At 41.5% G+C, this 27,894-nt stretch overlaps 1 protein-coding gene across 1 annotated transcript; it reads right to left on the reverse strand.

Moving 5' to 3' along the window:
* Positions 1-213: 213 nt before the first annotated feature.
* LOC311501479 (serine/threonine-protein kinase Sgk1) lies at positions 214-6,652 on the reverse strand. The gene is made up of 13 exons (XM_084563325.1): positions 6,437-6,652; positions 5,828-5,903; positions 5,024-5,102; positions 4,888-4,928; positions 4,722-4,779; positions 4,521-4,604; positions 4,286-4,417; positions 4,073-4,185; positions 3,827-3,950; positions 3,632-3,727; positions 3,379-3,534; positions 3,193-3,282; positions 214-2,942 (listed from the first exon to the last, which is right to left on the reverse strand). The coding sequence occupies exons 1-13, from the start codon at positions 6,504-6,506 to the stop codon at positions 2,778-2,780; spliced, it is 1,284 nt and encodes a 427-aa protein (XP_084419451.1). The 5' UTR covers positions 6,507-6,652; the 3' UTR covers positions 214-2,777.
* Between the last annotated feature and the right edge of the window lie 21,242 nt (positions 6,653-27,894).

Consider the following 27,894-nt stretch of genomic DNA (forward strand, 5'->3'; position numbering starts at 1 on the left):
TTGTTTTTTTTTATCTATTTTTTTCCTACTTTCGTATATAAGTAGTGTTGTGTATTACTTCAAGTTTTACAAAGCTGTGTATTTTTATTGCCTCCTATTAGAAAGATGTCTTCCAATCCAAAGACCAACCCCAGTGTGAATTTTAGGTAATTCACACTCAAACCTAGCCCATTTCATCATTTATACACACAGAGGCTATTTTACATGTCACACACAGATTATTGTAAAAGCTATTTGTCCTGTCTGAACAATAAATTAATCTCTAAACTTCAGATGGTACAAAAATGAGTTGCCAAGCTTTTAACCTGAACCAGGAAAATGAATCATCCTCAGGTCTCCACTGGCATGTTTTAGATTTTAAGATGGTTACCTTGAGAAGCTCTTCATAGCTGTGCCCCCGGCTATATCGCTGACCTTTTAGCTTTTACTTTAAAATCTTCTGGCAGAGGTCAATTATCTGTTCCAGGGGCTGGAAACAAAAGGGCTGTTGGAGTAATCTGCCAGAGAGGATATTAGGTCAAGATCTCTCTTTAAAACATGTTTTTAGTGAAGAGCCCGTCCTGATTTTAATTGGGTTTGTGCATTTTATTGTTTGCATTGTTCGTATTATCTTTCTTTTATGTGGCTATTAAAACTGCAAGTTTTAGGAAGAGAAGAAGAAAAAGACACGTGTTGCATGTCTGTGTGCTCGTGAGAGGTGCACATTTCAGATGATATTTGGATAAAATGAGATGCTGGACATCTGCAACCCCAGCTGCTGCTCATCGGATCCCGTTTATCGCTCTTTTGTGACATTTCAAAACATTTCATCGGCTTCTAATCTACACTAAACCAGTAAACCTTAACTTGGATTTAGAGATTTTTTATTTGCCATGTCTGACACAGATTACAGGTGATCATGTAAATTATCTTCTTCGTACAGCTGCAATGCCATGAAAATAAATACACATAAAAAATACAAAACCGAAAAGTAACGCTTCCAAATGTGGAAGAAAATAATCTAGAACTGTGTACCGCCTCATGTTTTTGTTATTTTTTTTTTTTATTATTTCATTTTCAGCAGGCTTGAACGTGTATCTGTTTGCAAAACAATAATAATAAAATGTAGACTTAATGAATAATCCCTGTCGGAGTTACGATCTTCTCTGTATAATTCAACGACTATCAGAGCATAAATTATAACTTACACCTCTGATATAAAGATATAAACTGTTTAATTACTCCTTCAGTGTCATCTAGATTTTATTGCACTTTCCAGAACCGTGTAACGCAGCAGACCAGTGGCTAAACGCCTGCTCCACCTAATGGTCCCTTATCAAGTTAACGAAGCACTTTCTTTTTTTTTCTTCTTTCAGATGAACTTTCTAGAAAAAGGACCCAATAGGTTCAGGGGAGAAGAGATACGTACACACACAACATACACGGATCAGGGCATCAGGCCGCCTTGGAGAGGCACGAGACATTCACAGCTCTTCTCTACATGACGCATAAATACAAAGACGTTAATCATAGTGAGTTGTCTACAGGTTTTCTGGAGTGTTTGCAAAAAAACAGCAGTCACTTTAGTTTAAAATAGGTTTGATATACAGTATGCGTGTGCTATCGTAGGTGTGGGGCTTGTTATTGCTGGTTGATCTTCGCATCACCTGATAAGTATGTCCTTCATAAAGTTTGCAAAAACGGCAGATATAAATTAACACAGTCACTAGCTGCTGCAGATGAAATCAAGTTGAAAATAATAAAATATATTGCCATACATGACATAGAGATTTCATAAATCTATTAATACATATATAAGAAACATATAGAATGTATTTATAATATAATATATGCAAAACTTTCTTAAAGGTAAACAGTGAATGTTTGTGGGTATTAAAACATGAAAACCTTTTGGTTTCACAATAAAATATACGTTTCTTTCTTTCTTTTTCTTTTAACTACACAGTACAGTAAAAGTTTGATTTTCAGTTGATGAGGACAAACAGGTCAAACAAAAGAGTTAAAGCATACCGTAGTTATATCTGTTTGGTCCAAGTCTCACTAGTAGTGTGTAATAGTGAAATGCTTTTATTTCCTTCCGTCCAAAAGCAGAGATATGTAATAAGAAGGTGAAAGATATGCCGCTGTCTACTCTAAAGTTGCTGATGCTTAAAGCAAAAACGTTTAACTTTTCCTGACCCTCGTTTCCTCAAGTGCAATTGAGCATTAACATGAAGACAAAACGCGAAACTTCAACAAATACAAATGAACAGCTTGGACATAAGTAGACACGCAATGAAGGCATCACCTTTAACGGCTAGCGCTCTGGTCAAAAGTCCAAACAAGCGAAACGCTTTTGATAAAAACTGGCTCTTGCCAACGCTGCCGCCACCACCGTCGTTGCCGCCTCCGACCTCCTCTTAAACCTCAGGCACTTCTCATCATGTCACTTCACCAAGTAGCTCCAGAGCCGTCAGAGGGGTGGTGTTTTATCTCCCACCACCGCATCCATACTTGGCACAGATATATTATAGTTGCGGATGGTTGAGGCAGATGTGTAGGGCCAGTGGTGCTGTAACATGAGAGTCCCCCATCTGTACACCAGTCATGCACAAGATCTCCCCCGCCCCTCCCTCCCAAGTGTTCATCGTCAGTTAGATCCCCCTTCTCACGCCTTGTAACATCCCCATCGTCCAGGCTGCTCCATCGTGGTCCATGTGTCAATATAACACCCGATCCAGAAGGTTTTATTTTTCTGGTTCTTTTCTCTTTTTTTTTTTTTCCTGAGACGTCGGCGCTCACATGAAGGAGTGGTCCGCTGGAGGCCCGTAAGAGAAGCCTGGAAAGGCTCCGGCTGCTTCCTTGACGCTGCTGGTCACTGTCAGGTTGTCGGTGCACAGAGAGGAGGACACCGGGAGGTGGGTGAACTCTGGGTCGAAGTGTCGGAGGTCTGTGGGACCACTCTGCGAAGGAAAGGGGGAAACATTAGACATGTGTTCAAAGATAAGATACGAAGTTTACTTGGATATTTGAAGAAATTACACTCAGATATATTGATTAGAGTCACTGTTTAAGTCATAAATCATGCAAAAATGTTAAATATTTGCCGGAAACAGCTTCTTAAATGTAAGGATTTGATATGCAGAACAGAAGATGGTTTTTATTAAGGTAAAATCATAACCGATAAAAGTTAAAATCTTAGTTTTAACGTACCACTGAGGGGATGAAGGGAGGTGTGATCTTCTTGGCCATCAGGTCGTCCCAGTTGATCGGAGAGAAGAAGGAATGGTACTTGAGCTCGAGCTGGAGGAAAAAGAGAAAGTGGACCATGAGCGGAACCGATCTCTGATAAGTTCTTCATGTCACGTTGTGCTTTAACGTCAGCTGAGCACCACTTACAAAGTCGTCCTTCACTCCCAGCCTCTTGGTGCGGTCCTTCTGCAGGAGGCCCTCCAGCAGCTCCCTGCCGGAGTTCGACACGTTGGGCTTGAGCACCGGAGACTTGTGCAGGATGTTGTTGTACATCTCAGCAGTGTTGCGACTGTAGAAAGGAGGCTGTTAAAGAGAAATTAACAAGAGTTAATCTTATGTCAAACAAACAAGAGGCTTGCACTTAAAAAAAAAAAAGCATAAAGATTAAGATTTCACTCACAAGTCCATAGAGCATCTCGTAGAGCACCGATCCCAGGCACCACCAGTCGACGGTGCGGTCGTACGCCTGCTTCTGGAGAACCTCAGGGGCCAAGTACTGTGAGAAAGGCAGAAAAAAAAAGGAACATCAGCTTTTAGATTTGTGTTTGAGTAGCGGTGCATGAATGAATAAACGTGTAAAGGTCTTGTCTTGTACCTCAGGAGTCCCACAGAAGGTTGTCGTGGTGCCGTTGTGGTCCACACCTTCTTTGCAGAGGCCAAAGTCTGTGAGGACGATGTGGCCCTGTGAGTCCAACAGGATGTTCTCGGGCTTCAGGTCCCTGTAAAGAGGAGGAAGAAAGGATTTATTCAAAATGCATCGGAGCTAATATGCTACTCCTTCATTTCTTCCTGGCTGTGTTTACAGATGTCCACTAGGTGGTGCTGCAGGATCACTCCTTACCTGTACACAATGTGCAGAGAGTGGAGGTATCCAAGCGCACTGGCTATTTCAGCTGCGTAGAACCTGGCTCTGGGCTCCAGGAAGATCCTCTCCCTCTGGAGATGGTAGAACAGCTGGAGGAAGGGAAAAATAAACATCTGTCAGCCTCTGGAACTGGAGCAGATCTTTAGTCTCTGACCTGATTTAGTTCTGTGATGATTGATGATTGCTTACCTCTCCACCGTTGACGTAGTCCAGCACAAAGTAGAGTTTGTCAGTAGTCTGGAAGGAGTAGTGCAGCCCCACCAGGAACGGATGCTTGATGTTCTTCATCAGCACGCTGCGCTCGGCCATGATATGCTTTTGCTGTGGGCGAATTAAAACGATGTTTACTTTTCTGAGCATTTTACGACAACAGGAAATTAGATTCTGAAGCAATTAGTCTTCACATCTGGGATCTGGCGGTTACCTCTTTCTTCTTCAGGATGATTTTCTTCTGTAGCACTTTGACAGCGTAGTATTTGGTGGACTCCTTGTGCCGGGCCAGTAAAACCTGTAGGCGGGCAAACATTTGCATCAGCGATGGATATCAGTGATGGTGACACAGAGATGACATGTAAGAGGACAGAAGAGGCGTTGCATGAAAGGCTAGAGCGAAAGGCGGACTCACCTTTCCGAAGCTGCCTTTTCCGATGATTCTGAGGTAGTCAAAATCACATGGTTTGATCCTAATGAGGCGAAAGAGGCAGAAAATTAGATTTTTATGTCTGATACGCTAAGTTTAGGTGTTAATATTTCTAAACAAAAAATAAAAGAGATCTTATAAGGATACTTACTGAGTGTCCTCAGCCAGTGAACTTCGTGAATTTAGGCACATCTGAAAGATATGAAAGAAATGAATTTATGAATATGTGTTTTAAAAGAAAGAAAACAAGTGAGGTTGTAAGTGAGCGCTGAAAAGTTTCTGCTTACAGGTCTATCCAGAAGTTCATCGTCCCCAACCTCCTCGTTTTGATTCTCGTCAATCTTCAGGAAGTTGTTAACTTCGGCACTGAAGGAAGAAAAACAAACAGCGTTCACGTTTTGCAGGATATCAACTGCTTGCTTTGCTCGTCTTGAAAAGCTGAATGAATGTCATCTGGCTGGGCTGTGAATGACCGTCTGACACCTCCAGACAGGTCAAGTTTACCAAGGCTCAGCGCTCAACTGCCTTAACCTGTCTGAGAAAAAGCTTACGCCGCTGACCGACAACAACAGGGTCCAGCTGGCCCTAGACGGACTCAGCAGTCCAGCTCAGATGCCCCCCCCCCTCCTACCCCCTGGAGCATCTGTCCCCCTCCAGATGCACCAGACCCTGATCTGGACGCCTCGCCTGAGAGTTCAGGACCGTGTGATGGCCCGGGTCACGCATCATGTAATAATTGAATTACAGGTTTATCCTCGTCTGGGGAACATAAGGGATTTGCGTGAAAGGTGATTAGGCAGTGGAGGGATTGTTAGCGGGCTCGTCATGAAGGGACTATTCTTGCCCCGGCTTCTCGGGACCCAGATTATGATTTTTACAGAATGTTCTGCCAGGCTGCCGGACTCAGGCGGCTGATTGGATTGGCACCTGCGCCCTGTGATCGTGAATGGAATAGTGATCAAGAATAAAAACCTAAGCCCAGGAAAGAAGGAAGGAAGCAAGCAGGTGTCCTGGGATGCTCTCTGGCTCAGTTTAAAGCCAAGTGTTTTCCATTTATTAACACTATTATTTCTTTAAAGGGAAATACTCACTGTTGACAGATATGTGGGGTAGACACCAGCTTCTGGATGAAGTCATTCAGCCCCATTTTCCGCTCCTTGATGAAAGCTGCAGAGAGAAGAGGAAACCTTTACATCAGTCACCTTGTATCCATCACCACACATGATGCGCAGATTTTTTATTTACTTATTTATTTTTGTCTCCCTTAAGAGAAGAAAATGTTTGAGCTTTAATCCAAACATCCTGTGATGGGGTAGATTTGCGTTTTGTGCAGCAGAGACCTGGCATGTTGTGGGTTTATGGGTTATGCAACCACTTGGGTCACTCACTCAGATACCACAAAGCAAGTTCCCATCCTAGACCTATATACCTTTATATTCTTATTACAATAAGGTGTACACAAGCAGTTTTAATGTTTTTAAGCAGTTTTTTTTTTCTTTTTAATTCCAAGTTGTTGTTTTTTTTACTACTATACTTATGTTTACATGGAGAAAAAAAGATGCGCTTTGGTTTTGATTCATTTAAATTCACCTGTTCCGCTCATTTTATCAACAAACATCACTAAATATGCTTAATTTAATTTAATTTGATTTAAAGATAAATCTTTAGTGATGCACATCCGTGTTGTTTTGGTCGCTCACCGGTGAGAACGGCTACAATCCCCCTCATTTTGCAGTAAGTCAGATCACATCCAGCTTCGGTCACAGCCATGTCGAGTGACAAACAAAGATAATCCAATACGAAGGACAAATTAAATAAATAAAACCAAGTATTTCCTCCGTGGGTTTCTTCTTCTTTCTCTTTTAACAGTCAGTTATATGTGACTTCCTCTTCGTTTCACGCGTGGAGAGCTCAAACCGCCGCCGCGCCGTGCTCTGATCTGCCGCTGCGACAGTCAGACCAGCTCTGTTTATATACGGAGCACGTGGTACGCGGAAGGGGAGACGCCCCCTTTTTTCCGTCAGCCGCGTAACCACGGCAACGTCGAAGGGAGGTGGTGGTGGGGGGGGCTGACGTCACGGGATTCCGCCGCAGCCGTACAGTGCCTTGAAGGAGGCAGAGGATGACGAGGAGAGCTCACCGCAGAGGAAGAGGAGGCGGAGGAGGAGGAGGAGGGGGAGGAGGAAGAGGTGGGAGTGTGAGACTCCCTCATTTTCTCTCAATGGAAAATCTCCAACCACAGAAGAATCACGCAGAATCACGCAGACACACTCTCCTATCACGACATAATAGACCTTTCAAAATAAAATAATTATTCACAGGTGTCTGTTTATATACATATTTACACCGTTTTTTTACATTTCTGCATAAAAATGAATCAAAACCGCTGCCTGTTTATACACAATTTCTAAAATTAGACAAAAAGAGAAGTCAACGGACCTAATGAAACAGAGATATTATGCAACGGTATTTGTTTATTCAGGGAAATGAGCCAGCATTACATATCTGTGAGGCAGCACAATGGTTGTGTTCTCCTCATGGTGGATTCGTAGGATTGTTTAGTTTCCTAGAAGTTGCCCCGGGTTCCTTTGTGACCTTTTTGGAGTGACCTTTACTGGTCCACCGCTCCTGTGCAGGGTCACAGTCGTCTCAAATCTCCTCCATTTGTTCATAATCTGTCTGACTGTGGAGTTGCCGATTCTAAAAATCTTTAGGGATGCTTTTGTAACCTTTGCCGGGCTAATAATCAACAACAACAACGTCATACATTTCCACAAACACGTGCTGTGAAGATCAGACTGAGACAAATCCCTGATTTTTTAAAACGAAGACGAGGAACTGAACGACACCTGAGTCTTTTTACATTGATCGGAAACACTTCTGAGCAGGTGGACTCTAATTTGGCCTTGAAATCCACTTGTAATCCTATAAATGTACTAACATTTGCTTGATTTTCATGCAGAAGTATAGAGGGGTTCAAATACTTTTAGGCGTCGCTGTATGTCCATCGCTGAGGTGCCTTAAGCAAGCTCCTAAAAACTCCCCGGTTGCCTCACACTGCTCTACTTGTGCTCACTTGTTTGGGTTAAAATCAGAGGACAAATTCCCTGCATGTTTTATTCGACATTATGTGCTGGATGGGGCGGCTCTCTAAACTCCCTATTGTGGAGAAATGTGTGTCACGATTGCCTCTGCCTGCAACAGCTGCAGCCTTTAATCTCAACGACACACATAGCAGCTTTAAAGAGGGGTGCACCATCAGGACAGGCAAACCAAGATATGGTTTAGGGAAATATCTTTTGAAGGCCCTGTCACACATTTAGCTAGTCTGGGGCACATCTTTGCCTGCGGACGCCCAGAACTTGCGATAAATCCCTAAAATACATGATGAAAACAACACATCTGCTTAGAAAACATCTCATTTAAATCCACGCCCTTTCCAGAAATCGCAATCTGGCTCTCATTCCAGATAATTGGTGGATTTCCAAACACAGATAAGCTCGTGAAGGTGACTTATCTGCGTGGCCGAGTTACATAAATTCGGAGAAAATGACAAATGACATCATGCTCATCAAAGCTTAAGAGGCAGCGATCGGTGCAGCTGTCAGGGACCTGGTCCACTAACCCTGTAAGTTGCATAACCGTGCCATAATGCAGATGGTTGCACTGCCCCGAGGAGGAGAGTAAAACCACGCAGCAGATTTATTCCACTGAGAGTTAGTGATTTTTCAGCCTGGGCTTGTTTGGCGTCAGAGTGTTACTTAATACAGCGTTCATATAGAGGTAGAAAGTAAGTCTGATATTATTTGTGCCAGATTTGATACTGCACAGAAGAAAAATATACAGATTTAGTCCTTCAGCTAAAATTATAGCAAAAACGCCAAATATTCGCAGTTCTACTTACTTTAATCTACTTTATTGTCCATGTAAGACTCGAGTTATGTTCACAAAACTACCTGCACGGCTACAATAAACAACAATAGATGGTTTTAATCTTGCACAACTCCCTAGGCTTCACACTGAACAATACCCACAATGCATCTTGCTCACACTCACGTTATAAAACACTCCCTGCAGCCTCAGGCAGCCGTATTTAAATATTTAAAGTTTGATTTAAAGTGTTTGATGCAGGAAGGTGCAAATTCTCAGTTCTTAGCTTCTAAAGTGTGATGACTCGCTGATATTCTTTTCCTTTTTTTTAATGAAACTGCAACGAAATGTTTTGATTTTGATCCTTCTCCTGTGTTTTCAGCCTTAACTGATATAGACAGCTCGCTATTACTCTAACAATACTCATTCTTCCTGAGTACGGTTGCTTTTACTTGATACTCGTTGTTCATTTTCAGATAATACTTCTACTTCTGCTCGTCTGACATTTCAAGTCACGATGAAAGACTTTCACGCTGACATACAGAAGCTTTTGGAGTTTCATTTAAATGGTAAATAGTGTAAAAAAGGCAGAAAATGGCTCAAAATGCCCTTTATAACTCCTTTGAGTCCACCTTAGATGTCTTATTTGGACCTGCTAACACAACAAAGCTGCAAAATATTCAGTGTGCTGTCAAATCTGATAAAGAAAAGCATTAAATTGTCACATTTAACTAGAAAATATTTGGCTTTTTGGTTAAAAAAAATGACCGTAGAAATCGTTTAAGCATCAGAATTGATCATTTTCTGTATTACCAAGGTATCGGGTGGAGCGAAGTACTTCTTCCTCTGCAGGTTTTAAACATCTGCATCAGTCAGTTCAGGATTTATTCGCTTCGCTGTGTCTGAGGGGAACTCCTTTGTTTAGTTTTTCACATGTGACCGTCATGCATGATTTAAAGAAATGACCCGTAGTTCTTTTATTGGGGGAAAAGAGGAAGTGAGGTAGTTCATCGGCGGTAGTAACTACATGATACGGAGCCAGCCCACAGTGTACTGTATCATGTCATAAACTGGATGGCTACCTGAGCAAACACTCACAGCCTGGGCTCTGTTTACACTCAGGAACACTCCGGATCAGATTGCCTGACACCGACACCTATCCCAGGCTCCGAGTGAGGCTTTTTGCTCGCCTCATGTAGCCCTCCGGTGCAAAGTGTATCATGTTGTCATCTCCGGTGACAGGGCAGATATGACTGTATCTCCTGTACCGGCGCTGCTGTGTGTCACACGGCAGGTTATTTAGCTTTTATTTAGCGTCGCCATGTGCAACCGTGTGCAACCGTGTGACTGATGGCGAGCAGAGAGACGGCATTTCCACTCGCTGACAAGCAGTCATGTGAGTCACTTGCCAGCACTTCAAGTAAAAGACTTTACAGCTCTCACAGCGTGCCATTGATCAAACCTCCAGGCCTCAGTGTGCTGCCACTTATACCACTACTGGCAACAAAAACTTTCTTCTGTTTGAGCCGAAATGAAACCAGAGCTTCAGGATTTTGTGCAGGAAACACAGAGAGAGAATCAAAATCAGAGTTTGAGTTTGTTAACGCCCCATTTTGATTTGCAAATAAACATCCCTGCGTGCCGAACAGCACTACTCGCAATCAGAGTAAAGAATGACATAATAAATGCCTTTAACGACATCTGTCATCTGTTTGTCCTTTAAAGTTATTTCTGTGTCTAAAGCACCAAACCATTCGACTGGCCCTGCAGATCTTTACCGGAGCATGATGAGTCCAAATCGAAACTCTCTCAGATTTTTAAGGGGAACTTCGAGTGGGGTTTCGAGCTAAGAAAGGAGGATAAATTATCCGATACCAATACTTTTTGATCAATTACTGAATGTTTTTAGGGGCCTTTACCGAAAAGAAGGCCTGGCATGTCCATGAGGGTGTCCATAGCTTTAAAAGAAACAGAGATGACAAGAATTATCACTGGACTCTTTACCTTTTTCGATTGTGACATATTAATAGTTTATCAGCCCTAGAATATGGAAAGTACGGGAAGATGCTGAGTGAGAAATGAGAGCAGAGTTACAGAAGTTGCTGGAATAGACGTGAGGTCATGAGTCTGGTTTCATATTACCAGTGCGTTCAAGTCAAAGCATAGTGCGCCTACATTTCTAAACAAAAAATAAATCGTTTAAAAGCCCAGACTGAGATCTAATGTGGTGTTTCCACAATCCAATATGTTGCACAACTGATAAAATGTATTTCCTATTTAAAGTTGCTAGAGATGACGAATGCTCTTTTCCTAAAACACAAGACAAGTTTGGTGCATATTGTGCAATAAAATAAAAGAAAATGTGCAGGAGGCAGAATATTTGTTAATCCAATCTGTGGAAACACCTTCGGAAAAGCAACAAATGAAATAAATAATCAATTGCTTGACATAAAATTCAAGTATTCTGATGATTTATTCATTTAGAATGAATTATAAATCTATTTTTGGTACAAATGGCAAAAGAAATAGCTGCCTTGCGTGTCTAAAGTCTGCGTATCTGCTGGTTTTCTGGTCCATAAATCAAATATTTCTGCGATTTAGACTGTAAACTGAGTGAAATGAGCAATTTACCGTTGCCTTTGGCTATGGGGGAATGTCAAGGAGATAAATCATTAATGGAAATTATTATTAGCTGTTGCCACAGCAGAGAATCTTGTTTATTTTTTTTAGTTTCGGATGCTTAACTCTGTGACTCTGGCTCGCGGCGAAAACTGGGCTTCTACCTGCTCAGTAGCTTCCAGCGTGGTGGGTAAGAGGCGGCGGAGGGAGGGTGAATGAGTCATACAGGCAAACTGGTCCTCTGTGACCAACTGTCAGGGTTGGCAGGAAGGCTACGGGCTAATGAGGATGCAGGATCTCTAATTACAATGTGGATCCTGTTGACCAGCTCCGAGCAGCGATCACGGCTGTGCGTGCTTTTGTTTCACACCCACACGTCTTCATTTGCAAATGGATCTTTGCTCGACTCTCTTATTTCTTTCTTTCTTTCTCCAGTTCCTTATTTCTCTTCGTTCATCGTTTACTCATTCTGAGAACCACGGGGACCAGAGGTGGAGGTCGAGGCCTCGGGCCCCCTGTGAGTGGGAGCAGATTCTGACTGACGAAACCAGAGTTAGAATTACGTCTTTTGTTTCCCTCCTGAATTTCCAGGCAGTAAACGAGATGAGTCTCGTTATATTTTCTAGGGGAGTAGATGGCTGCTTCATCACATAGAAAAAGAGGAAAGAAATGTTTGCTCTCAGACGCGATGACTCAGACGCACACTGCTTCCAAATCACTCCATAGTATATTACTGTAGCTTTCTGCCAAGCGAGTAGGACGATCCAGCCTATTTAGAACAGCAAAGCCTTGATTAATTATAATAATGTGGCTGCTCTTGCTCCTATAATTACTATAGGTGTTTCCTCTAGTATTATCGCCAACGTGTGTTTATTCCAGTGCTATTTGTGACTCCACACAGAAACTCAGTAAGAGGAAGCGGATAAAAAAGGACCGAAACCGTTTTCATTCAGATCACAAGATAATCATTCAAGAAATGCAGGTCCTGTGTCAGCCATGACTGAGTGGACTTCTGTTTATATAAGCAGTTCCTTTTTCTCTGTTTGTGGCCTAAACTGTGATAAGAAGCAACCAGACACCGAGAAAAAAGCTCTGGGCTCGCCGCGGCTTATAAAGCAAGCTTTTGAATGTCACCGTTACCCCAGAGACACCCAGGCTAGCTACCACACTAGCAGAGCCACCAGCGCGTTCGTCATTTGATCCAGTTTGCTGCTCCGCCGAGTTTTGATAGTCCTGTGAATCCAGTGTGAACCTCATGAGGTCAGTTATCACTAAGAGATATTCGCCTGGGAGGCGTCCGCCGGGAATCAATCAAATGTGGCCACTGGAAACCAATTATTGGAGCGTGTGAACTGATTCAGACGATGACGACAATGCGCATCGCTGTGTCGGTGGCAATGTCGGGAATCTTGTCAACAGCTATTAAAGCTGAATTCTCAAGCAGATTGCACGGTTATAAATATTTAATGGAAGCTCAGCCAGTTGTTTATTTTATTCACTGAGTGTTTCCAGACCACAGTGAGTCAAATTAGCGCGGCTAAAGAGCAGAACGCTAACGCACAAGAACAAAAATACAAAGAAGATATCCAAGTTTTTGTGACGGGACACTATTTGCTTCCTTGCAGAGATTTAAAATGAGATTATCTAATCCAATCTCTTGTCTCTTATACTTAATTTGAGTCCATAGAATGTAGCTGGTTAGCTTAGCTTAGCCCAAAGCCTGGAAGCAGCTAGCCTAGCTCTGTACAAAGGTTTCAACTCTGCAGAAGCTCACTTATTAACACAATATATCTTGTTTGTGTAAAAATGACACCAAGTAGTGTTCTGGATAATATCTTTGTCTCAGTACAGTGATTGTTTTCGTGTATCATTGAGATTAAGAAGAAACAAGTGAAACCACAACTTGTCGACTCGTTTTTGTCTTAATTAGTGGGCTTTTCTGCAGAGATACTTGCTAACTCCACATTTTCAGTCTTTAAGCTAAGCTAAGCTAATCAGCAGCTGGCTGGAGCTTCCTATTTAGCAAAGAGCGTGCTATTAACCTAATCACCTAACTCTTGGCTGGAGTTAGATGTGAATGAGGGCACCACAGGAGCCGTGTGGCACCAAAGATGTTTGTCAGGCTATCACCAAACACCAGAATAATCTGATCCTCGGTCCTGGCTACGATACCAAGGCCCAGCGGTAGCTTTTATCCTCTCAGGTGACAGAGGAGATGAGGAGCAAGGGTGCTGCATGGAGGAGGTGAGAGGCTCTGGTGTGGACATTATGGAAATTAACCAGATAATCTGAGATGGTACAGTACAGAGGAGATGATGCGTTTGCGTGTGGTGTCTAGTTTCTTGTGTAACCGAAAAGCAATCTCTCTAAAGGCAGTGACATCAAAGTATGCTGAAGGAATACAGAAAGATTGGGGCATTGAATTGATAAACAGTCAGATGACGGGATAAGCAGAAAGCAGAGCCTTAAAAGTTGCACGTCTCGAGGTGCATCTCTCTCTGCTGTGCTGCTGAGTAGCTGCACATCATTCCCCTTGTAACACAGGCAGTGAATTAAAGGAGCACTTACCTATGAAGGATTTCTTCCCAGTCTTCATGTCCTCCTAAGGGTATGATTATATCTGCTGTCAGGCACAGAGTCTCTGATGAATGGACGGCTGTCTGCTGCAGAGAGCCCAGGTGATTCAGTGCACGAGAAAAAGACGTAGCCCTCCTGTAAATATGCCCCGTCTGTCTCCTCCTCAATGGCTGTCACTGCAGCTGTGGTCGGAAAAAGTCTTCGATTCACAGGCAAATAACTTTCCCTGCTGCACTTCCCTCTTCCCTCTGCCTCCTCTGCTGCTTCTTCCTCTTATCGCCCAGGCTGCACTGAGACCAAACAGCTGAAACCAAATATCTGTGACGCACCTGCTTCTCTTTTTCTACAAACCCCCCCACCTCCACCTCCACCACCACCTCCACCACCTCCGCCCTCATCTCTTCTTTTCTTTTTTATCTACCTGGAGAGCCTCGAAACAAAACAAAAGCAGGTGTCTGGTTACGGCTCCCGTGAGCGTGGGAGTCCCGCCGGAGGGGAAACCGGTCTCCATGACACGGGAACCACCTGAGGAACACAGAGGACAGACACAGAGGCTTTTTAAAAAAAACCTGCTTTTAATTGCACCACAGCTGCAGAAGTGATCACTGCTCACGAGCTTCCTCTGCCTCCTTCATTTACTTTGGGGATAAAATTATCTGGTTAGTCACACTGACAGCTCTCATTGCTTTGCAGGTCGTTAAGACACAATGAGGTCTGTGTGGGGGCTGACATACAGGAGTAACAACAGCATCGCAAGTGCAAGAGAACTGCAAACATACCGTAATTAATTTAAAGAGACCAAAGACTGAGTACAAATCAGCTAAAAAAGGCAGTAAATGAACAAGAAAACATTCTTTTATTACTATTAGCATGTGGACAGACCCAGTTCTCTGTTTGAATTTATTTAACAAATGGATCCTGTTAAGATGAATCTAATTAGGGTTCAAAATACTGGCATTACGTGTCTCAAATTCTGTACTGATGGCTACTGGAGGAGTGAAAACACCATCCCTTCAAAGATATTCATTTGTTTAGTATTCTGATGTTGGTGTTAAAGACATTTGCATAGGCGTTCAGCGGGGTTAAAGCTGCATGCCCCGAAGATAAGACAAGATAAGAGAGGACTTTATTTGTCCCCGTGGAAACCAAAGAAAAACAGTGCAAGATGCAAAAAGATGCAAAAAATAGAATAAGGTAGACAATAGGACAGACAAAAGAAAGCATATTACGTTGCTGTATTATATCATAGATTAAATAATAAATAATATTATAAATGAGTACAGTGTGTTCAGCTAGGTAGGTATCACCTATCAGCGTATGAGTAACACAACAAGTCATGTTCATGTTACCGGGACAAATTGTTCTTTTCGACATGTTATTCCATGCTGTGTCGTCTCGCCGTGGTGGTGTCCTATTTATATTCAATTCCACGACATGACGACAAACGTGCTCCTGGTTTCGTCAAACCTGTAACTCAGAGTCTCAGGTGTGAAAGGTTTTCCAGAGAGCCCCCTGAGGGTTAATTTGTGACCCGATTCAAAAGAGAGACAGAGGGGAAGGCGCTTACAGAGGAGCTAGAATGTCACAAATACACTCTCCTGCCAGTTCATTAGGTACACTAGTGAAAATAACTGCATTTTAAAATAATGGCCCTGCACTAAGTCCTCCTTTATGACTGTTATTGGGTGCAGTTTATGTTGAAACAGTGAAAAATGATCTTCGTGAAGATAAGATTTAGTGCAGGACAGTTTGAATGCATTAGTTTTCACTAATGTACCTAATGTACTGGCATGTTTGTGTATATGAGACTTCAGTGGCTCGAGACTATAGACAACATGGAGGCCTTGTACACATATAAAACCCATCCAACCAACATCTCTATATTTACATTTTGAATTTCGAGAAATAATAATAAAAGTAAATGCAGGTAGAGTCTGTGATTTCCTCTGGAGCATTATTCTCTTCGAAGCAAACCTGTGGTACGTTTTCAGAGGTGGCTAAAGCAGGCAAATGCAATATTTAAGAAAAGAGATGTTCGGTTATTCCGAGTCCATTTCAGTTAGAGATCAAAGAAATTATTAATTATTAACACATGAAGCGTCGGTTTCTTTTTCTGATTCTGACGTAAAACCCTCAAATTTTCATGCTCTCCTCTGAAGTCTGAAACCCTCACAGTCAGGAGGAGGGCGTTTGATGACTGACTGCGTGAAAACATATCTGCATATCTGATAAAAAAATACGCACAACTACGTCCACATTCATGATGTGAGTCATTTTACTCATTCTGCCTTAACTGAATCAAAAGTGTCTGACGCACAGATCGCTGACCTGCTCCTGAACTCCACCTCCCACCACCTTCTAACAAACATTATTCAAATTTCAAAATCACCAGATGTCAAAAGAAGTTAATAAATCCGCTCATTCAAATGGATTGGACTTTCTCCGAGACATCTTATATCTTCAGCCGTGTGTTGAAACGAAGCAGCTTTGCCAACAAACATATTTTTTCAGCCTGCACATAACCTGCACAACACAATTCTTGGGGAAAGTGAAAATAAATACAGGAGAATATCAAGTAGCTTGAGAAAAAAAAAGGCCTCAAGGATGTTTGTTTTTTTAAAAAAAGAAATAGAGTCTGAATGCTTCACGATGAGGCTGAGGAATAACAATAATCTGGGACACAACAAACTTGTGACTGGACAGATTTGCATGTAATTTAAATTAGGGCAGAGGAAGTGCAGGGAGGCTGAGGGGGAGAGACGTGGAAATGGGCCGACATGTTGACGTGGTGGAGTCTGTTCAGACATGTGATTGTTTCTCACTGACAATCTTCGCCTTCATTGTTGAGGAGTCTGGTCGACACAGAAATGAGAGAAACAGTAGGTTGTTGTCTTGTTTACTGGACGTTTCCTCCCCAAACAGAAACCCTTTTATTGTTGCTGGAAAAAGGGAGAAAACTTTCCATTTGTGAGGTTTTTAGCATTTGTCCCCGGAAAATTATTGTAAAGTTGATTTCTTGTGGATATTTAGGAGAAATATTTTTATTTGTTTGACACCGTGCAGCAGTATATTAAATACACATTAAGATAGGATAGGATAAAAATATATAAAAAACTAATTACTGTATGATAATTAACGTTTTTATGTACTGTTTTGTGGTGGGGTGCAGCCAGGAGACAGTTAGCTTAGCTTAGCATAAAAACTAGAAATGGGGGAAAACAGGGCTTGAGTGGCTCCTTCAGACTAAAACTAAACAAAACATAGATTTGGATCTCTAAAGCATCACATGATATGCCGTCTAAATATATAAAAATATATATAAAATGTTTAATAATTGCTGTTTTTATTCTCGAGGAGGTGCAGCCAGTGTACAGTTAGCTTACAGTAGCTTAGCTTAAAAACTGGAAAAGGAGCAAACAGCTAGCCTGACTCCTCCAAAAATTACAAAAAAATAAAAAAATAAATAAAATAGATCCTAGATTTGCATCAGTAATATAACACATTATATCTTGTAGGATTATATCATGGAGTCATGGAGTGCAGCCAGGATACAGTCTGTTTAGCTTAGCGTTAAGTAAAAAAAAATGCTAGCCTGGCTCAAATCTAATCATCACTGTAAGGTTGTAATTCAACAGAAAACTGTTTTTTAAATGTGTTTTTCTCTACTAATCAAATAAACATAAAAATATCATGTTAATGAGTGACCACATATTTTTAAATTCAAAGAGGCAGGCCTAACAGTTTCCACCAGTCTTTAGGCTAAGCTAAGCTAACCTGTTTCTGGCTGTCGCTCCTTAAAATGGTATCAATCATAAACTCTATAATATATTAACTGATAGACCATAATAACTGATGTATGAAGGTTTCAGTAGATCCATATATTAGTATTTGCTCTTTTTTATATTGTATTATATCAGTGTTATTTGTTGTCCTATCAGGTGGGTACCATTTTTAATCAAAAACACAATAAAAACATGGTTTGCTGTAGCCCTTATGTTAAATACAATGTGGACATGGAGAGAAAAACCAAAATAAAATACCCAATATTGCTATTTAAATACATTTAAGTTGTAGTTAATTGTTGCTTAGTGTGTGTTTCCTTGAACTTGAACCCACAACTCTGTCTATAAAGGCTAAAAGGACTGAAAGCTAATCGTATCCTTCCCCTGCAGATCTGTACCTGTGTCCGTCCTCTATTTCCCTGCTTCAGCATTGTTCAGCCAGTTCATGACCAGCAAGTCAACTCAGGATGAGAAGGACAAGTAATGTGGACAGGAGCCAGAGGAGGTGAGGGATTGAGATCACTCTGTCTGCACAGTAGGTCAGTCTATGAACAGCACAGGCTCACCTGTTGCTATCTTTAACCTGATTAGCAGCAGGTCATGTTGAGAGAGGACCAGCCGGTGTGTGTGTGAGCGGTCGCAGCTTCCTCACCTGTTTACCAATTTCTTGAAATAATTCAGTCTAATTCAAGAGTCTTTCAAAAAAATTTAATTTGAACCATATCAGGGCGGAGAAATCTGAAGTCAGTCTCTGTTTGACGGTCACCTCCTGGCGAGGGGGGATTTAAAGAGATGCTCTCTAGACATGGAAGAGCTTATCACTGGCTGACATAAATAGAAACTGGCTACTTTAGTCACCTTAAGAACCGTGTGACTCTAAGTATGAAGGGGTTGAGTCACGCAGGAATCACAAAATGTCACAAACACGGGCACATCTTTTTAGATTTTTAATTTTCAGTGTGCGGCAAATATTTTGCGACGGCTCAAAGTAGGAAAAGGCCTTACTTTGAACAATAACATCCACTTCAAAGTGAACCGGCTGTGCATTTTTTAAAATACTGAGGTCTGTAAGTGCCTGTTTCCAGTGGGTAGTGTGTGGGACTGTAAATATATCCTAAACATTTTATATAATGAGCTTCATGGTTCAAACTATTACAACATATCTGAGCTGAGTGTGAGGTTAAAACCAGCAACATGGCTCCATGGAGGGAAATGCTGGTCAACCCTGAAGTATCCACCACCGCCCTGGTTCCCAACTTGCAAAATTAAACATGCATGCATGTATTAAATAAAATCATGAAGTCACATTTCTTGGACAGTAAAAAGTGTACAAATATGAAAAAATATATTTGTTTAGTACTCAATAGAAACTAGTAGGCATGGACAGTTTTGTCAGATCAGCTAGCAGCTAGTAGCTAGTAGCTAGCCGTCAGTATCACCCCAGCTAAAGCGTTGCTATTTATCAATGGAAGAACATGTCTCAGAAATGAGAAAGGTGAGGCTATATTTCAAGAGTTTAAAGAGTTAGTTTAATTTTGAACTTACTGAAGCTCCCTGCCGGTTTCTATTCTTTCCAGACTATGTCGTTTGACGTAGCACGCTAAAGAGCAAGAAGCTAGCTGATGGCAGTTTGGATAAAAAACAATGCAAAAAAAGGTCATAGGTGCTATTGTTGGAAAACTGGAGCACAGATTTGTATGGGTGTGTGCCTCAGCTTTCTTAGATACTGATAAGGGTGTCTCCAGTGAAAAAAGGTTTGAAACAGCTGCATGGTCCAAGCTCACTGTGGATGGATAATCAGCTGACTTTGTTTCTAGAGCTGCCTTGAAGTTCAGTGTTTAGATTGTGGCAAATTCAAATGTACCTTATTTAGCGCAATTTTATTTATTTTTTTCACAAAAACTGACTTTGAAACATGCTAAAGGAGGACATTAAGCCATGTCAGCAAGGCTAGTGTGAGCATGTTAGCATGCTAAGAGTCAAGCAAAGCACCTCTAAACAACCTTTAAACAGACATTCCCACTGCGTTGCAAGAAACAGAGACCACAACAAGTGTGTGTGAAACTATGAAAATATGAAATGAGAACGAGCAAACTGCTGTTCATGAGTCTGTACTTGCATTTGACATATGAGACACTTGTGCTGGTGATTTCCAGGCGTGAAAGAAGGCCGTATATTTACCAGCAGACACGAGATGCTTTCCTGTCACGTCATTGTCAGTTATCAACAGTTTCCAAATCGAGGACTTTCACAGACACTTGACAGAAACACGCTAGACAAGATAAGTGCAGTCCCACATCCCTTTGACCTTTTCTGCCATTTATCTTTGTGGTGCAAAGATTTCATAAAAGCACGGTCAAATGTCTTGTAAATCATCCTTTGATGGGATGCGCCGTTCAACCAAATCTAATCAAGTGAGATTTGGTTTAAAGGCGAGAAAACTGCCCCACTTTGGACAGTACAGATGTCCACAGAATTTACTGAAGAGATGAGGGAGAGTTTAGGTCTGACTGCACCGTTCAAAAAATGTGACAGCTTAATTTCTGCCAGTAATGAGGACACCACGCTTTGCCTGGACTATAGTAGGGCATTTGGCCAGTCAACTACGAAGGACAGAGCGGGATGGAAACTGTAACGTGCAAAAATAGCCCTCTCATCCCCGCTCACTTGAATATGATTCTCAGAAGTCCCTGCTGGTTGTTTTAACAGGTCGAACTAATGGCACACATTGCATCACTCTGAGATCATTAATGCCATATTTTCCAGCAGAGACACTCTGAAATAATCCGCTCCGCTTAAAGTGTCATTATCTTCCAATTCCTTGATGACGGATTATTGTGTAAGTGCACATGAGGCTCTTCGTGTTAGTGTGTGGGTGCATTCATGCAGTCATAACTCGGTGTGTACATTCATGTGCATTGCTGCAGACCAGTGAGCAGGATGAGTTTAAATGTCGGTCATGACTGCTTTGTGCTGGGAAAGTTACACAACACACCTCTCGTGGTCTTACCTAACTGGTGAACTACTGGGGAGGATTACAGGGATGTGGCGGGATGCTAGGAATGGTATGAGTCTAAATAGGAGTTAGGAGTAACTGTATGTCCCATACTGAGCATGATGAAGTCTGTTAATTAGCAAATAAAGAGAGAACAGTTTAGCAAAGTGCAACACAACAATAAGCTAAATGATAAGCATGCTAACAGCGTGCAGTGGCAGCACTAGCATGTTGACGTATATTAGCATGCTAACATTTAGCTCGATTAGCACTAAACACGGCTTAAGTTTAGGATCATACAAACTGATCTTTGACCTTGATGACGGTGCAACATGAAGAGACATTTGAAGCTACGACAGCAAATCATCCTCTGGGGACCACGAACACTAAATCTCATTGCACTCCATCTCGTGTTTTTTGAGATATTTCAAAAATGTCAACATGCTCTTGGCAGCAGTAGAGAAATGATCAGATGAAGCATGTAGCTGGTTATTATGCGCTAATATTTTCCAAATTACAGGATTATGAGAGGTTTACACCACCCCTCTCGTTTTGATTGATTGCTTCGTGTAATCCTCAGGTAATCCCCCGCACTCAGAGCTCAGTTTATGTCTATGAAAACCACCAAAAAAAAACTAAACAGAGCTCCTGGTGCCTGTGTCAGACAGGTGAGAGTTCTGTTATTGTGGTGGCAGCTTGTAAATGTGCTATAGTTTACTTGTTTTTTATGACTGATCATCAGATGTCAAACTTCTGTTCAACAACGACTCTTTTTATGTGCTCCTCAGGAAGCTCCTTTGTCCGTGCCATCATAAACAATGGCTAAACAAGGCATTAAACAACACCTGTTCGTTTAAAGTCCGTCTAAATCTAAGTCTAAGTCCAGTTCTTCGGCCTCTAATTTGATGGATGCGGCACACGCTCCCAGCCCACAGGAAGTAGAAACGACGTGGCCATGCTGCCAAGAACTGACGCCAACCGTGAGTTTCGCAGCTTGACATAAATGCCCGCCAAAGCGGCGCTGCGTCACCGTGCAGGGCTTTTTAATCCAGATGTACCGTTACATTTCTGCCCTGCAGGGGATAGATTAGATGACATCACAGCCGCTAGTCATTAGGGAGCTGCCAGGACTTTATCAGAGGATGATTACGTCAGCGTGGAGCCGATAGTTTCGTATTAATGAGCCGGTCTGGCGTGACGAGGTTGGTGGGAGAAGCTCTGGAGACAAGAAATGCAGAGCAGGTGCAGGCCTGAAGCAGCAAGTGATGATGATGAATCACTGCAAAACCTCCCAAAGAACATGACTAGAACATTTACATAATGTGTGTTACACAGCGATGTCCAACAGTATAAAGACAAGACAAGACAAAGTGCAGTGGTTCCATCTGGACAGGGCAAGGACGATTTTAAGATCTGCTTTAGTTTCACTTTCTCTGGTTTCTCTGAGCATGTCGGGGGAAATCCTTCAAATTAGTTTGAAATTAGACAAAACGTAGGGCTATGGGTGTACCCCGCCTCTCGTCTGATGACAGCTGGGATAGGCTCCAGCCCCAGGCTTAGTTTTAGACAGTTGATTGGACAAAAGAATACACTTTAAGACACTTATTTCATTGGGAAACAATAGACTGATCACGCCATTAATCATTAGCTGCAGACAAACAACTTTTATGGCTTAACTTCTGTTTTTTATTACTAATTTTGGCTGACCCGTTTAGGATTAATGGGCAACTAAAGCTGCAACTAACACTCATTCATCACTTATTAATAATGTGATTATTTTTCCATTAATTCTAAAGTCAGTGACAATCAAACCTTTGCAGCCAAAGAGACCCTGAAATGAAACGCTCTGATATTTGATCCAGACAGAGACAGAAATTTGAACGTCAAGGCAGATTAATTCAGGCTTCGGTTAACTTATCATTCAAAGTAAAAGTCCTTGTGTGGAAACCGGTTTGAAGCTCATGTGTTCTGACCGCTCTCCGGTCTCTCCCCAGTCCGATGGAGGAGTTTATTATGTAATATTTGATGAGCAGAGGCTCCAAAGAAAGAAGCCTGCGGGGGAGACGGGCTCTGACCTGCAGGTGCAGCCGCTGTGGGAGGACCGCCTGTTTTTGGCTGCATGACCCCAGTGTATGAGTTTAGCAACGTGTCCGAACACACATTAAAATCCATACGGTTCATGCAGAGTCGAGCAGGAAATAAAAAAAAGAAAAAAAAGAAAAAACAGGACTCGGTGAAGTAACAAAGCTCCCAGCTCCACCCGGTGCTCAGAGAGAATTTAGATTTGTTTGTGCAGATTTTAGCTGGACAAACATTTCTCTCGGGAACAGCTTAGCAGCTAAATCCCAGCGGGTGGTGACGCTATTACTGTATAAAAGTACAGTATGCAGCGGTGTAAAGGCTGAATATGTTTACAGAACGTATCTTATTGGGTTATGTGTGTGAATGAAACCAGAGATAATTAATTTATAATTAAATTCACAAAAAAGAAATCATTTTTATTTACCATTATCAATCCGTTACCAATGGGTTCAGCATAAAAACAGTTGTGTTTGACCTCTCATCACAGCTTCTAACCTTAGTATAAACATGATTTGGGGACTTTTATGGGTGGGTCGGGCCGTAAGTCAGTGCTGTTGCCCTATTTTTTTGCAGTGTGTCCCACGTTGTTGGCGCGAATCCAACTCTGATTGGTTATTCATATTTGCAAAGAGAAACAGAAGGACCAAAGCCTAAGGTTCTTCTCATTTAACATCTTCATCTCATCTGAACGTTCAGGTACACAAAACAGTTTCACAACAACATGATCATCTAGAATCTAGAATAAACTGTAGACCAACTTCCTAGCTTCCTAGCCTCTCAGCTAAAAGCCCCTCTTCCTGTTTCCACATTTGAATGACGAATACAGACTACTGCCACCTTCTGGTGTGGAGAGTTATCTCCTTTCACGTGGATCACATGCGCCAACGCCACAATCGGCCGTCGTGTCTGTGCCATTAGAGGTGAAAGAAAGTGGAAGGCACCTGTCAGAAAATGACAGAAATGTGACTGAATATTTTTATTTTCTTAAAGACTGAGACAAAATCAAACCTGCCGAGGCTTCACTGTTGGGTTGGAGATGGAGATGATTGAGGCACAGATTAGACGAGGAAATACGACACAGGAAGCTATGGTTATGGTTTTAGATGTCACAAATCTGTGGAATCTTATCATTGTGACAATCAGCAGGTAAACAATAGAAACGCTGTGTTCATGTTTCATGTATATTTAACCAGGCAGCACGGCGTCTAGCTGGATGTGGGCACATTGTGTTCCTTTCTTGCTCAATGACTCAATGTTTTTTGAGTCAGTTTGAACATCTCCCTAATCATCTTGCGACCGCTCACGCTGGGATTCACTGCCAAATAAATCACATCCAACCCTTTTACTTTCCCGTTTACTGTAAAGTTAGAGTAACATTAACAAAAAAAAAAAGAAAAAAAGAAAAGCTGAATGTTTACAGATCAAATGGTCCATGGAGGAGAACTTTTACAGTCGTATGTAAAGAGCAACGACCGAATAAAGGAAGTCGTTTGTTGTGGTGACTGTTGTTTGCTCTCATTGTTTGGAGAGCAGCCAGTCGGCTCTGACGTCAACGCAAATAGTTGGTAGGTAGGCACAAACAAAAAAAGCGCCAACCGCTGACGTGATTGAAATGCATTTGCTTTCTTTCAAATTAAATCGTTTAGCTGCTTAACATGCACTGACTTTCTCAGTTTGGTTTCCCTTAAGTAGCTTCTTAAAACTACTGAGACTGACTCACCTGTGGGACTTCCATTGTTATGAGGTTAAATAAAATTGTTACTGTTTTGAGTTAACTCATTTATTTCACTTAGTAACGGCAAAGACAAGATAAAGCTCCTTAAATTGAGCAGTGGGTGAACTTTTGAAAGAGCCATTTCCCCATTTGTATGTATTCATACCAGGTTGTAGCTTCATATCAGCAACTGAGAATAGATTTAATCTCTTCTTTCGAAGAAACTAAGCAGAAACATTTCATCCAAATACCGTATGACTGGTGTTTTGGTTTCATTATTAAGATATGTAGATATGTGGTGCACACACCTGAAACCTTCCCAGTCCACTTTACTCCTCAACTAATAAACCATTTCTCTCATCAAAGTAGCTCTACCTTGTTTATAAAAATATATAAAATTTCTAAAATTTCAGTCTGCCCCGCTTCATAATACCCGATTAATGCAGCGGTGTCTGCGCGAACTGATCAGATATGTGAGAGCACTTGACATTTTTTAAAAAGGCTTACATAAACAAGTGCGTGATTTGCTTTTGAAAGGAACAATTAAGAAACCTGGGCTTATGAATTAGTCACGTCCATCATGTCCTTTCAAAGAGCACGGGAGAAGTGGTTTTCGAACAAAGACGGTGAATGTGGAGTCCCGGCTCTAACACAATGTGGTAAAAGGTTATTGAAGAGCAGCAGCACTGTCGGGTGAATAATTAAAATCGAGTGTGGAAAGAAGATTAAAGCTTTCCAGTGTGTTATGTAAAACTCATTGACTACCAGCCTTTTCAGATAGTTACCAAGCTTAAGCAGTCTGCACAGGTATCTAGACGTGTTGCGCAGTAAAGCTTGATGAAAACTCATCAAATATGAAATTCAGATTCAGAAAACTTTACTTGTTCCCGGGGGGCACTTTAAGGCACAAGCGAACTGCATGACGTACAAGTACAAGACACTTTTAATCCTTTATATGGCAAAAAAACTTATATGGTAACTTCAGCACACATTTCAAATTTAAAAAATGCGTCCCGATGCCACATAGTGAGGTTGAGAAGCATGTGGATTTCATTCAGACAATCAGAGAAGATCAGGGCGACACTCTCAGGTCTAATGTGGTCCACAAGGTACACCTCTGCATGAACGCTGAGCATAACTGCTTTAGTAGGTACCAGGAAGAAGTGGCCTAATGTGGTCTAATGTGATAATGTGTATGTTGATGTGCCTGAATCAGCACGTATGTTCTAATGGTATAAAATACATGTTTACATGTATTTAGCACTTATGTTCTAGTGCACAGGTGTCAAACTGATCCGTGAAAGGGCCGCTGTGGCTGCAGGTTTTCATTCCAACCACGCAGCAGCACACCTGACTTGGCTCAATCAATCAACCGAACTGCCTTCACACAGTCATTTCAGGTGTTCTCTTGCTTGATTGGAAGAAAAACTTGCCAGCCACACCCTCTGCACAGGTGCTGCATGGTTGGAATGAAAACCTGCAGCCACAGCGGCCCTTTCACGGATCAGTTTGACACCCCAGTTCTAGTGGTATAAAATACATGTATTTACCACTAGGAGCCATATATGGTAACTTCATTGACCTTGATTTTCTCCATGAAATTAAGTAAAAAAAGTCTTCTTATGTCCTACAATACCGCTCTAGGGTTGAATTTTAGAATTTACAGGTATTTGAATGAGTTAAGGAACAAAAAACAAAACTCCAGATTCCTCTTACTGTCAGTGATGTCAGTATTTCTGAAATATGTGCTTTTATTTTCAAATGACATCATAGTCAAGGGGATATTCCTCAATATATCTACATTTAGTGAAATTATTAGTCAGCTTTCATATCTTCATTCTGCAAAACTTTTGGTTTTTGTTTCGGATTTAGGGCTAACAAATTAAGGGAAAGCTTTTCCCGTTAGGCTCTTTCTTTGAAATGAGACAAGAGACCCTTTAAAAGTCTTTAAACTTCAAACTTTGGGTTTTCAGCCTCTCACTGCACTTCAGATTAAACTGTTAAATTGTCTTTTATCTTAAACACAATAATAAAGTGAACACAAGACAGAGTGATCTGATTGACTAATTCTGTAATGTGGTTTGACTGCTTTGATTTAAATTAAATATTAGATTACTTCTGCTAGCACAGTCATTAACACATAGTTTGTTGGGGTGTAATAAACAGGTTTCCAGTGACAATAATCTCTTGAGATAAACCAGATCATTCCTTATTCATGAGGGGAAAACTGCTCAGCCAGCGTCCTGGCCTTGACGCTGACCGTCTCGGTGTCCGTCTGACCTCCTGGTTTCTCCCCATCTGAGTGCACGTTCACGGCTCGGCTCATGTGTGCCATCACACTGCTGCTCAACAGCTAAGGTGGAGGAGGAGTTTCACATTGTGGCTGCTAACACAACATACAAGATGTTCTGCGTCACTACCAGGCTGCAGAATGGGCCTTTTGTTTAGTTTCTATCATCATGTAAAAAAAAAAAAGAAAATGCCCATGACTGGATGTATTGACCCACTGGGTAAACTGCTAGCCGAACAACACCTATTACCTTTTCGGAAAAACCACAATGGAAACGTCTGTCGGTTCCAGGCATTCTTTGTCGAGCGTGAATAATTCATCGGAATAAGGTCAGTGGTGGTAAACAAACCAGGTAAACCAGTCCTGGTATGCAAAACGACGAAGCTATAGAGAGCACTTTGTAGGAAACAGACCGATGGATATGCTGTGGTTTAAAAACCTACCGGCAGGACTGGTTGTGTCAGTCTTGACCTACTTTTATATTTGTAAACTTCAACCTCACTGTCGTCAAAATTAAATTAAAGCTAAGGAAGAAGTAATTAAAAAAAAGCTAAACCCAACAAAAACATTGCACAAGTTAAAGTGTCAGAATGACAGAAACTTGGAGCAGTGATACTCTGTAGTTCTGTGTGAAGCTTCAACATGAGTTTATTCCAAGGATTTTCGTGCTTCTAACTCTCATGTACACTCTTATACAAGTCTGACAAACCTGTGTTACCATGCACACTTCAGGCTCTTTGATACAGCACCTTTAAATACTGTGTTATAATATAAAAATATCCTGTATTAAAAATGTATTTTAAGTATGACCAGGAAACTGCACATAAAAGGGAATTACCTTTTTTTTTTTTTTTTTTTTTTTTTTCAACCTGGACCTTATTTCTGGCATAAAATACGATCGTTTACTCACCCATATAACTTTGGTGTCATTTGGAGTCGTTTGGATGATCAGCGTATATCCATATAATGGGAGTGAATGGGGCACCGAAACACAGACTCTAAATAACGCATTATCTGCCGTGAAACTCGTTCATTTCACCAATATTTTGTTATGATGCGCTAGTATTATTCCCCCCAAAATATTGGTGGTTTCGGTGCAAAACTCGTGAAAATGAACGAGTTTCGCGGCAGATAATGTGTTATTTAGAGGCTGCGTTTCGGTGCCCCAGCCACTCCCACTATATGGATATACGCTGATCTAAATATCGTCTGAACGACTCCAAATGACA

Source organism: Chelon labrosus (genome assembly GCF_963514085.1).
Source record: "Chelon labrosus genome assembly, chromosome: 16".
Taxonomy (NCBI): domain Eukaryota; kingdom Metazoa; phylum Chordata; class Actinopteri; order Mugiliformes; family Mugilidae; genus Chelon; species Chelon labrosus.

Bases quoted from the DNA above. Each gene is read 5' to 3' on its own strand.
- LOC311501479 (XM_084563325.1), bottom strand. From the start codon at position 6,506: ATGGCTGTGACCGAAGCTGGATGTGATCTGACTTACTGCAAAATGAGG. The intron at 4,186-4,285 runs GTAAGCAATCAT...CCCTTCCTCCAG, and splicing joins ACTACGTCAACGGTGGAGAG to CTGTTCTACCATCTCCAGAG. The intron at 3,728-3,826 runs GTACAAGACAAG...CCTTTCTCACAG, and splicing joins CCTTCTGTGGGACTCCTGAG to TACTTGGCCCCTGAGGTTCT.